The 12,611-nt window shown below is 39.4% G+C and overlaps 1 protein-coding gene across 1 annotated transcript in view; it reads left to right on the forward strand.

Annotated features, from left to right (window-relative positions):
- Positions 1 to 12,611, forward strand: part of LRRC1 (leucine rich repeat containing 1) — a 65,942-nt gene that overhangs the window by 26,306 nt on the left and 27,025 nt on the right. Inside the window, exons 3-4 of the mRNA XM_017814576.1 lie at positions 2,440 to 2,518; positions 5,683 to 5,772. Coding sequence (XP_017670065.1) covers positions 2,440 to 2,518; positions 5,683 to 5,772 — 169 coding nt within the window. The remainder of the gene's footprint in view (positions 1 to 2,439; positions 2,519 to 5,682; positions 5,773 to 12,611) is intronic.

Raw genomic sequence — 12,611 nt, forward strand, 5'->3', positions numbered from 1 at the left:
TACCTTTAGTGAATCCATGCTGACTACTCCTGATTGCCTTGTTAGAGGGTTTGATGTGAGGCTGACTGGCTGGCAGTTCCTTGGGTCTTCCTTATTGCCTTTTTTTGAAGACCGGGGTGACATTTGCTTTCTTCCAGTCCTTAGACACCTCTCCTGATCCCCATGACCTTTTGAAGATGATTGTGAGCAGCCTAGCCATGGTTTCCACCAGCTCCCTCAGCACTAGTGGAAGCGTCCTGACAGGGCCCATGGACTTCTGGATAACAAGTCTGCCTAGGTCTTCTCTAACCCAATCCTCCTTGACCAAGGGCAAGTCTTCCTTCCAACATGCATTTACCCTGGTCTCCTGGGTCAGAGATTATGTGCAAAAAACACCATAAAAATGGAATTTCCCTTCTTTTCCCTGTGTCTCTTAACATTTCTTACTGAAGAGTTTTGCTCATGTAGTGACGTCATAGTCTGGAAAAGCACATTTTATTTTCAAAACAGATTTAGTAATTTGTGAATGCATTCAGACTGTAAACAGTGCCTATACTGCCTTATTTCAAGTAGTATCCTATACTGGAGTAATTCTTACTTAGCTCAGATACCTATTGGCTTTTACAGATAATACCCAAGACTTTTGTAAAAGAAAAAAACTTATCAAAATAGTTTTGCTGAGAAGGAATGTTTTCTGGGTTTTGTAGTACATAATACAGAAGTAGAAGAGAGATTATTTGCAGTATGGCAATGACATTATACTTTGGTGGAGGAAATCAGTAACATGATTAGTTTCAGAAACTTTGCCATTGAGGATTTACCTTCTGCTTTATATGCTGCATTTTTATGTGTTTGTATTTTTTTCCCCAAACAAACTAGGATAGTTATTTTTACTTCAGCTTTGCTGTTTTGTGGTTTGTGTGTTTCTTTGTTTTTAATCTGTGAGAATGAGTCACACAGAAAAGTGTGTATCTGTGTGTGAAAGGGTTGTGTGTGTACATAAATGCAAGGTGAAAGTTAAAACATCTATTTGAATTGGTTTAGATTAGGAAGAAATTATTCACTGTGAGGGTAGTGAGGCACTGGAACAGGTTGCCTGGAGAGGTTGCAGATACCACATCCCTGGAAGGGTTCAAGGACAGATTGGGTGGGGCTCTGAGCAACCTGATCTAGTGAAAGGTATCCCTGCCTATGGTAGGGGGATTGGAACTACATGATCCCTTCCAATCCAAGCCATTCTGTGATTGGGTTCTGAGCTGGGAATCGTTCAAAGTGGATGCATTTGCTGTTTACCTGGTAAGAGATGAACGTGATGAGAAGGTACTTTCTTCCTTCCTATACTTCTTTCTCCATCACACCTCTTTTGGGGAGAAAAATGAACAAAATACATAAGGAGTCAATTCTGAGTTACTTAGGTAGGAAGAGACCTAACTTCCAAATTTTTTCCGACATATTTAGATCACACATGGCTGCTTAGGTCAATGGTACCACTTGCATGAGGAAAATCTATGCAGGCATTTCCCAAACTATTATTTGTGATGGGAATAGCAAGACGAGGAGATAGAGTAGACACAGTGCTCTGTAATAAAAAGGGAAATAGCAAAAAACTTGGAAACAGAAGTCTAAGTTTTGCCTCTTCTTTTTTGAATTATTTTCAAAATGGATCATAAATCTTTATTTTGAGATTTGAGGAAACGGAAAGTATTTGTTTCAGTTTTGCTAGATCTCAGTGATGGTAAACAAGGACTTAATTAGAAGACCCACAGTGTATTTGTAGAGATACGGTTTGCTGTAAGAGGGCAAGAAAACAGTTTTATTTTTAAGACTTACCTGACTTCAGTAGGTAAACCTGTTATATCGAAGTTATTTGAAAAAAAAAAGTCTGTTTCAAGATATCTCCTTACTTTCTGGCAATCTGAAATAGTGTACTAGCGCTTACTTGCACCTTGTCAGTTTGAATAATATTTTCAAATTATCTGGCTTTAGTGTGAGGGTAGCTGGTTCTGCTTCATGAGTGTATGTTGCAGGTGGAAAGACTTGCACATTCTCTTCTTCTTTCCCTTGTTTTCCCTCCACGCGTACTTTTTTCCACTACAGAGTATGGGCATGTGTTGATCAAATCACAAGAGGTTCAGATTATAATCGGTTGTTTAGGACAGTCCTAGCACATAGGTTGTCTGGTTTTTTGATGGGCAGATCCTGATAAAGATCAGTCCAAGGACAGGTGAGTAGTAGGAAGATGAACATGGAGCAGGAGGGGAAAATGGGATGTGAAAAAGCACAAAATGGCTCTACTTCAATAGTTATGTACTTGGACATGAAGCATGTTGAAATGTCTTGAAAGATACCAAGGTAGCTCCTTGCCAGTGGCAAGTTACTCAATGTAATGAAGCAATAATTTCAGTGTAAATAAAGTACAGCTGCTGACAATTTTTTTTTCCTTTTTTTTTTCTTCTGCAGATATTCCTGAAATACCAGAAAGCATCTCATTCTGCAGAGCACTACAGGTAGCAGATTTCAGTGGGAATCCCCTGACTAGGTAACTTCCACCTTCTTCTTAGTACTTGACATACCAGAATTTCAATTTTACTGTAACAATTAGAATTTTAAATAAGTCCTGAAAAATTGTGATCTATGCTGTCTATGTAATCTTCCCAACACTGCTTGTCTCTGGCAAGGACCGCAGCAAAAGTTTAGATGTAAAAAGTGATATGCATCTTTCCTGGGAGGAGATGAAATTTGTTAGTCAACCAGGAGAAATGTAAATCTGATTGTCTATAAAGTAATTTTCATTACTTTTCTTATATGCATAGGAATACCATGCTTATACTTGGGAGAGATAAAGCAATGGTTAGTGCAAATGCATTGGCACAAACCCAGGTGTCTGACGATTTGGAATAGACTGTAGATTAGCTGCTGCAGATAATGGCTTTTACTAATGATTAAAGCTTGGACTAGCATTTCATCACTCTCCCATCAATTGGAACACAGTGACATGCAGTAACATGAGGCAGAAATGACTGTGTGTGTCAGTGGCTGCTGTGTCTGCTGCCAGGCTGTGTTCTGATGAGCTGAGGTTTGGAGGTTATGTGCACTTTTAGTACAGAAGAGTTTTGTTTCTCTGCTCAATTTGCTGCAGAATTTGGAATTTATCTAGTGAAGTGAGGGTGGAGATGGCAAGGAAGAGAGGATCTGCTAGTTCAAGCTTTTACATACTATTTGGAGAACTATTTCTTAAGCCAGCTATTGCCACAGAACTCCTTTGTGATGCTGAGCAAGTCACATAAGCCAGAGCGTTCATAGTGGGTGCTCGCTGACCTGCTTTGCTTTGCACTGAGATGGTTAGGAGTACTTGCAGGGTTAGCTGGCTGGCTGGTCTGCTGGAGTGCTGAGAAACAGGAGTGTGTGTGTAATAGCTTAAGCTGCTCCAGTGGTTTCGCAAGATGGCTTCTTCCACGTGTGCAGCTTAGATTCTTCAGAAGTGCGCTTTGAATATCACCCATAGTGCTTCCTAAGTTCTCTGGAAAGTCACATCTCTGGGCATTAAAGGGACACTTGTGATCTTAATCCCTGTGGCTCTGTAGCCTATTTATACAGTGAGGATAATAATACCACAAAAATCCGGCAAAGCAAACTGACGCTGAACTGATGTTTGGATATGCAAGTGGTGAGGGTCACTGAACAGCTTTTTTCCGGGCATCAGTGTGCAGTGTATAAAGCTCAGAGCTGCACCTTGGGGTATTGAAATCAAAACTGTCTGTAGTAACGTTCTAGTTATTTTTCTTCATTTTTTGTGGTCAGTAAGGCCTGAGGCCTAAGTAATGTGTTTCCTCAAATAGTACTTGTAATGCACAGCTACAGCTTCGTGGATTTCACAAAAGAGTTTTTCAATGGTGTTGAAATAGATCTCCTACCTCTTTGTAGACAATTTAAGGGAATTTTAAAAATTCATGATGAAGTGGCTCCAAAGTGTATGTGTGTCCTGGAAAACATCACTCCAAGCAGTTTGCTAAGTTAGAAAGCACAGACACCAGAAGCTGTTCATGTCTGGTTGCCGGGTATTTCTGTGATGAGATCCAGAATTTCAGTTTTACCTGTATAACAACAGCACGTAAGTTTGACACTGATTTGCCCAGGCAGAGTGGGAAAGTCTAGTAGTTATTTCCTTTTCTGTGTAATATTTGGGAACTTTTTTTAGCCATTAATTCTTGTCCTTATTTCCTCTAAGCTTAAAAGCCAGTCGGAGATCTTCCCGATCAATGTCCTACCACTATTGCAGTGTATGTTGCCTCATTGACAAACTTAAATGATTGATGAAACTGGAGCATTAAAACTGGCTGGTGTACCATTTTCCCAGCTGTTTTCAGATGATTTCAGGTTTATATTGATTAAAAGCAGGTGCATTTATTACAGTTTAGACTGGAAGTCCACTGCATGCTACAGGTAGAATAGAATAGTTCTAATTGGAAGGGACCTATTGTGATCATTGAGTCCAGCTATCTGTCGACTTCAGGGCTGAGCAAAAGATAATCAAACCATTTAACTCCACTCTTAAACCTGTTAGAGTCTAAGTGATAGTGAATTGTTTCAGTGAAGCTCACATTTTGAAGATATTGAGCACGTTCTGTCAATAAGGTCCAGATAATGATCAGCAGTGTAGTACAGAGTTGAGCACATGAAAAGCCCTGCCCCCTTCCCCCCCTAGTTTAATTCGCCTTTTTCCTTCTCTCCATCCCATTGAGCACAGTTATATTTGCCTGTAGGTGTGTGTCTCCCTTTGGCTAGTTGCCTGCAGGTCATATCATGTGCCTTGAGCTGAGTGATGGGGAGAGCAGGAACCAAACCAAATTCTACAGCTTGAGCTTAGGTGGCGTGCTCTGGGAGTCAAGCACAAGTTGGGTGGCTGGGCCAGGGGCTTCTTCTCCTTTACCTCATTGGCCCTATTACCCCATCCTGTCTCCTGTGCAACTGCAAACTGAGCTGCTTGGTGCGACTGGGCTGCCAGTGAGTAGTACAGGAATCCATCAGTGTGAAGGGAAGAGGGAGCCAAGCCTTGCAGGAGACCGACTGAGTGATAGACCTAAAGGCTTTGGTAACTTTGGGAGTGTTTTGCATATGACTGCATTTTATAGTGTAAGAAGGGAGGGATTACATGCTGTTGTGTTGTGAACCAGTAAATGTGGAATGCTGTAACACAGAACATTGTCTTCATAGTGAACAGACTGTTTCTTCAAAAAGCAGCAATCGAAGAGCAGCTTAGTATCTAATACAGAATGGCCATGCTATAAGCATGTATGTAACTGAAGCCTGAATAAAAATAAATTTTAATTATTTTACCATTTGGTGATACAAGAAAATAATAGTAAAAAAGTTTTGTTTTTTTAATGTTTGATTTTTCTTTTTAATTTTTGTGAAAATGCTTAAAATGTTCATAGTGCGTAACTACAGCTTTTTGAAGTTCCAAACTGGGGACAGGGAAGAAGGGGGCTGGGAGATAAGTATATTACCTATTCTTTGACACAGAATAAACTTTAAAGTCAGTAAACATGGGTTTTTTTCTTATTATGATCCTTAGAATTCTCTGAGAGTCATGCTGGAGTCTGGGAACGTCTCCCTCTGTGTGTATTTGCTAAATAAACTCTTGTTCACATGAATGAGAATACTTCTGCTGAAAGTCCTTGATTTGAATTAATATCTCCATAGGTTGCCTGAAAGCTTTCCTGAATTGCAGAATCTAACGTGTCTTTCAGTAAACGACATCTCTCTGCAAGCACTACCTGAAAACATTGGAAAGTAAGTTTTTTATACTATATTACTCCCTTAATTTATTTTCTCGTTATTTTTATGCTTATTGTATAAATGACTTGCATAATTGTATGTAATACTCCTATAAAATTATTTACAGGTCTATCCTTATTTTTTCTATTCTTTCAAGTCCGAGGGATCTGTTTAAAGAAACCCCTTGGCATTTTCACTTGACATTAGCAGGCTAATGCGGAATCTTCAGCATGTATGTGTATGGTTCAACTACTTTCTCTGTGATTTAGAGTAACTTGGAATTTTAGGTGCAAAATTAATTAGGTGTTTTGTGATGTCAATCTGACCTTTTACTTTCCTACGTTGTAGTAGATCATTGATCCATTATTGTGAGCATGTCAGATGGCTTGCAACCTAGCTCAAAACCAGGCAATTGTTGGCACAAGAACAGATGGGTTAAAGCTGGCAGGGATCAGGATGAAAATTAGAAGGTTCATAACTAAGTATGGGAGCAGTCTGGTTCTGAAAAAAACTCCAGTGGGAGCTGTGGAGATGAAAGGAACAGCTCTTAAAGGTGAAATTTTATAAGCCTTTAAGATGTGTTTGTTAACTCTGGAAAGTAGAGCAGAGTTGCAAGGACAGACTTCCAAAGTGGAGACATGTGGAAAGTGAACAGTGTTTATCTGTCTCCTTTTGTCTGAAATGAACATTCATACTTTCAGAAGGGAAATCTCTGTCCTGTTAGTGGGGAGAAGGGTATCTTTTCCAGTTTGAAGGAGAAGAGGTAATTCCATGTTGCCTCAGTTGAATACATGAGAATGACTCTGCTAGTTCATCTCAAAGGCTCATCTACCCCAGCTTCCTTCTACAGTTACAGTAAGTAGATGCCTAGTGAGAATTAAAAAGAAAAGTGTGTATTTGATGATTTCTCTTTGCATCCTCTGACTGTTTCTGGTTCAGAGGACTTCTTGAGCTTTAGAGTTTTGGTTTATCTAATTGATAGCCCATAGTGAATCTCTCCTCAATGTACTTGTCCAGTTTCTCCTTGAACATGCGTAGACATCTTTAGTATTCTCCCCTGGCAAATAGCTGCACAGGTCTATTACCCTTTGCATTGATTTGTTGTTGGTTCAGTCAATTCCAGCTGTTTCTAAACAGGAGTCTTCTTGAAAGGATTTTAATAATAAGAGCCCCTGCAATGTAGTCAAGTTCAGACGAGCATTACTTTAGCCACTTCTCATGGGTATGAAAGCTGTCAGCTGGAACCGTTCCAGCAGCAAGAGAAGCAGAAAATGTCCTTTGAAACCTTCTGCAAGCACTAACCCGTAGAGTTAATGTGCACCCAGTGACTAGGGGAAAGTCTTACCTAAAAATTGCATGGGCCAAGGCTTTTGTGACATTCTTCCTGTTCTGTAAAAGTCCACAAAACTTTTCATGCAGCTTTTCCAGCACTGGCAGCTAAAAACAGGCCTGTTCAGACTTTGCAGTTACTGAAAACCAAGGTCAAAAATTTGGGATCCTGCCTGATTCTGAAAATAAATATAAGAAACATGACAAGCTGAAATGATTGCCAAAGCATGAGGTGGACTGCTGCTTCGCAGACAGTAGCTAGAGGAAGGTTGCTGGCTTCCTTGAGAGCTCACTGGCTGTGGTGGCTGTGGCTTCTTGCTTGTCCTGCCTGTCATTTGGTAGTGTGAGTGGTGATAGACTCTGTTCTGGAGCAAATGACTGGAAACGACTTTGGTTAAAATGGGGATACCAGAGGTTTGTAGAGATGTCAGTATATGTCAGCTGTGCAAGAAAAAAAAGTAAAAATTTGCCTCATACTGGTCCTAAGCAGTTCATGGAAATGCTGTCATACTATTTCAGCCCTGTGTGAGCTGTTGCAGAACAGAGCAGTGTAAGCCCTCCTCCCTCAAGGTCGGTATTTGATTCCCAATATTGAAGCTAAAAATCTGGGGTTCTCACTTGCATCAGGAAGACCCATGTGCTCATCCTGATGGTCTTGGAGATTTCTTCTGAGAGATAGACATTTATTCAAGTCTGACAGGCCTGCTTTGATCTGGGAAGTGCTCCCACATTTGCTGTCTAGAATATGAATATTGTATTTTTACAAAAACACTTTAATCTCATTAGTAGAAGTTTTTATTATCAAGTTTATGCTTAAAGAAGCAGAGACAAATGTGTGGGACTCTTGTTTTTTTCTCATCAGGTGTTCCTAGTAGGTGGGAATCTGGCAGTTGGAAAATCAACAGTAAGCTTGGACTAAGGATGGATGCTTTTGAACTCAGAAGAATGTTAATGTAGTATGAGGGAAACTCATGGGGTATCCACCCAAAATGTAACTGTTCCTGAAGTGTGTCGAGGAATGTCTTGACAACAGACAGAAAGAGATCCTGTTTGGTTCCAACTGGAAATTATTGGGAGGTCGTCTTTGTAGTGAACTAGCAACCTGAAGTCCTTATAGATTGCTTCTGAGAGGGAATCTTACTGGATTTTTAGCATTAGATACTTAGGTTAGAGATTTGGTTTTTTTTCAGTCTGGCTACCAACAAGTGCAACTTTCCTTTTTTAGTTTACAAAATTTTCATCATTTATTGCAAGTAAATTTGATGGTGCAGCCAACCAACCTGCGTTTGGTAAAAGTAGTGAAATGCTCTGTGGCTTCTCCAGAGGTTGCATACTTGTAGTCTTTGTTTCCTCCTTTGTTCTACTGGGACCCAAAAAGTGCTGGGAATTAGAAAGTAATACTAATTGTGTTTTTCTGGCTGAACAGACTAAGTAAAGCTCTTAAAAGTGTTTGGATATGTTTGCAAATGCCTTACTGGAGTTTCAGTGTCCTTTGGATAATAATGCATGGTGTTATTTGATGGAATAGGCTGGACCTGTGTGCGCTCTGTCAAATAGTGAGCAAACAAAAAAACCATACTGGTGTTTTATTCTACTCTAGTTGGGCATGTTTGGGGAAAAATTTGAAGTCCGTGTGCTTTTTGCAGGTCTTCTAATGACTAGAGCATGTGGAAACTTGGGGAAATGCATCCTAATTTCTTACAGTCTTATGGTGCTTTCTAGAAAGCTGCCTAATACAGCCAGTGAAATCTCATTCATCTTCGTGTAGTACCGTGATCAGTATATACTTAGGGTCTTTTTTTGTTTCTTTTTTTTAGCTACCTACTTAAAATCTTGTGGCAATGCAAATTTGCCTTACTGTCTTAATGGGGAAAGCAGCAAAAGCATTGGCAAATATTTTACAAACAGTAGCAATTTAAATGTTAGTAAGAAAGTTCTTCCTAATGGCAGATAATAGACTTGAATTGCCTTGTGGTGAGCCATTAGTGGAAGTGTGTCTTCCTTGTGAATTCGGATATTCAATCCGTTTTTCCCATGGTCTGATGTATAAGGTGAGTGAGTGCCAGAGTTCAGCTTCACTGTCCCAGGCCAGTGGCTGAGCTTGTTCAAACCATTGATATGTAGAGTTCCATTAATATTTTTACTGTGCCATTAAGAATTCTTCTGCACAGACCTTTTATATTTTTCTTTTCCTTTGTGTTGCTAAAAGGAGTATTTTTAAGGGTCACAACTGGATGTTTGAAGAACATAGGCAGGACCTTCTTTGAACATTTTGCCTTTCCTCGTGCTTATTCGTAGCCATGCTCAGAGTATGTCAGCTTTTCTTAGTCTGTGTGACCACTTCAGTCGGCTTATCCAATGCTGGTATATGTGCTGACAGTTTTTCCCTGCTGGATGTAGCCTTCCTCTTTTAAGCTCATGTATTGTTTCAGGGCTTGCTAAAAATATGTGTGATACACTACTTTAGGGCTGGATAAAAGACTAGATATCTTAATGTTACCAGTGCTCCTTTTTGTGTTTCTCTGTGATTTGTGTTCTCCTAACTTGTAGTTTGGTTGCTCTCTGGAGTAAAACAGTGAGTGTTAATACATGTGAGATACTTAAGCTAATAATTAGGTGGGTGCAGCTTGGAGCAGTACTTGTCCTGTTGGGTAGTTGAACTATTTGGAGAAACAAGTTACGCCATTTAAGCTGTGAGTAGGAGTGTCTTTTACAGCATTTCTCAGTCTAATGAGAGCAAGTGTAATTTCCTTGCCTATTCTGCAGGACTGTGTGTGTCTGTAGAGCTGCCCAACAAGCAGGCATAACCTGTTCCTCCCAGCATTGGTAACATTTAGGAATTTCCACTTCTAGGGTTTCTCTTCAATACTTACTTATTTGTGTAGCACCCAAAACACAAGGCATGACTGTCTGAAATTCAAAAATCAGAGTATTTGTATGTAAGGGTATTTGAGTAAATCGAGGCTTCCTAGGGCATGCCTTACAGTAGTAGCATAAATAATCTAATGTCTGTCTGTCCCTAGCACCTTCTTTGTCCATGTGTTCATTCTCTAATGTTGGCTTCAACTCACTGTGACATTGGCTTTTTACCAGCAAAGATTTGTGATTTTAGAGAACCATATAGTGCTGCTTTTCAAGTTATTTTACAGATGGCACATTATTATTTATTTGTGGTTCTTAGGCTTGAATGAGATCCAGTTACCTTCTTTGGAAAGCCTTTTATGTATGTCTCTGATGTTTAATCTAGCGTTGGACTCCCAGAAGGGTGCTTCACGAGGAATTGTCCTTAGCTGAAGAACCAGTCCTTTCAGCATGAAATGCATGTTTGAAAAAGACAGTTATCTGTCAAATTCTGTGGGGACAACAAAATCAACAAGTTTTTTAAATGGCTGAAGCAAAGGGCAGAGCTTCACTACTGTGCTTTAAATTACAATTTAAGAGCTGCTGTCCATCAGCACACCAGACATCTAACTGATACCCAGTTTTTAGCTTTCACAATTTTTTCAGCAGTCTTGTCTGTGCATGGAAAAGATAAAGATTGCCAGATTACTTTTAGTTTTTTTGGATGCTAAGCTTTAAATTATGAGATTATTCATGACTGGCAGGAAGGGTATTTTGAAAGTTCCCTACGTGGTAAATAAAAAAAGTTTTCCTCTGCCATACGCAGTCTTTATTCCTCCCCTGAAAATGTACAGATGGTCTCTTACTTGAACATGATCTTGAAATCCTGAGAATTCAACAAAAGATCATAGAAATATAATGATTTGTAGTATCCCCATCATTCACAGCCTCCCCTTCCCCTTTTTTGTTTTTTTTTCAAGAGGACTGCACAGTCTCTGATGCAAGAAAGTAGGATAGCCTTATTTTGGCTTTAGAAACTTTTAACGTGGGGAGGGTGAATTTCTTTAGATGGGAAGGATATTCTGATGCCTATGACTGATGAGTCTGGTTTACCCCCAAGCTGCAAGCAGGCTGAAAGGATCTGTGGACCTTACTACTGAAAGGGAATTACCAGGTAAGCAGAGAACTTTTCCTCTTAACGTTTGCAGCTAGCAGGTAGAATGCTGGAACAGGCATTTCATTGTGAAAGTGAAAATAATGAAAAGAATAGAACAAATGTTGCTGCAGTTAGCATTGTTTTGCAGAAAGATTGGTTATAGGCGTGCTTTTCAACAGTCATGGAACCATAGATATCCAGAGATTTCACGTTAGTCACTGAACGTGGTGGTTTTGCATATATATGTTTAATTCTAGAGGTTTTGAAGTTTTCCGCAGTCTCTGAAACAGAGTCTCTAATGTTGATTGGAATAGGAATAGCTGGAGAGAGTAAAAGGTCTTCAAAGGGCAGGGTGACATGCTCAATGCAGATGATCCAGAAGCAGATCAGAATGGCATGCTAATCCTGATAACGGATTCCTGGGCCAGTCCTTGACTGTGTTTTTCTTAGTGTATGCTTGGATGTCTCAAGTGTAGATTACACATCTGGTAGCATCACACAGAATGGAAAATATTCTTAAAATTGTGTGGAATAAGACAATGTAATTCTGTTCTCAGGTTTAGCATAGTAATGTCTGATTAACATACGGTTTTACATGATTCAGCAGAAGTGAGGGGGAGGGTTATCTTGCAAATACATAGGAGAAGAACTGGATGTAGGTGGTCTGGCCAGGCTGATATAAGTAGTATTAAAAATAGTATTAAAAGCTCTTATTTTGGTTTATCTGAATTTAGCGTGGCAAGTAATATTTACAGAGTCTGAGTTGGTAGAGCATTCAGTGATAATCACGGCTGTTTGGTAACTGCCAAAACTGGATGTAAAGGAACTCAGAAGTTTACTTCAGGAACCCTTTAACAATGTAATAGTGAATGCAGTGCCATCTGGCCTTTAAGTAAGAGATATTGCATCCTGTATGTTACACAAGAAAAAAAAATTAGCACATATTTAGCGCTATTTTTTTGAAATTAAATAATTCCATTTTTATTGAAGTTGTTGAAGATTGACGTTGCATGAGTGGAATGGAAGATATTTTGAAAATGAAATCATGTTGTAATAGTGAATTGGCTTAACCTTTGCAGTCTGTGTCAGTAATCTTGATAAGCAAATCAGACAATGTTTGGTTAAAGCATTCAAAAGTGAACAGGCTGAGCTGTAATTATGAATCTCTCTTTTCTTCTTGATTATGCCTTTTGAAGGGTTCCTGTCCATTCTTTTGGTCCATGCGTGTTGCTGTGCGTGTGAGGGAGAGAGAGCAGAGCTTGAAAGCCAAGCTTATGTAGAAAGCTAGTCTTAACTAGCAGCTTAGACTACCTCCGTAACATATTTAGCGAATTCCTTGGCCATAAACTGTGGAACTTTACTCTGTTTTTAAAATTTGGATGTTACTTGTACTACTGGTGATCTGTTTAGGCTTTCCTCCAGAGAGTGGCTGAAAGATACTGGTTTTTTTATCCTGTTTTTACTTGTGGAAGATCTGTAGATTTTTAGAAGCCAATTAATCATATTGACAATTCAATTCAAGTAACTA

The sequence above is a fragment of the Lepidothrix coronata genome, unplaced genomic scaffold (assembly GCF_001604755.1).
Source record: "Lepidothrix coronata isolate B3197 unplaced genomic scaffold, Lepidothrix_coronata-1.0 Scaffold45, whole genome shotgun sequence".
Classification (NCBI taxonomy): domain Eukaryota; kingdom Metazoa; phylum Chordata; class Aves; order Passeriformes; family Pipridae; genus Lepidothrix; species Lepidothrix coronata.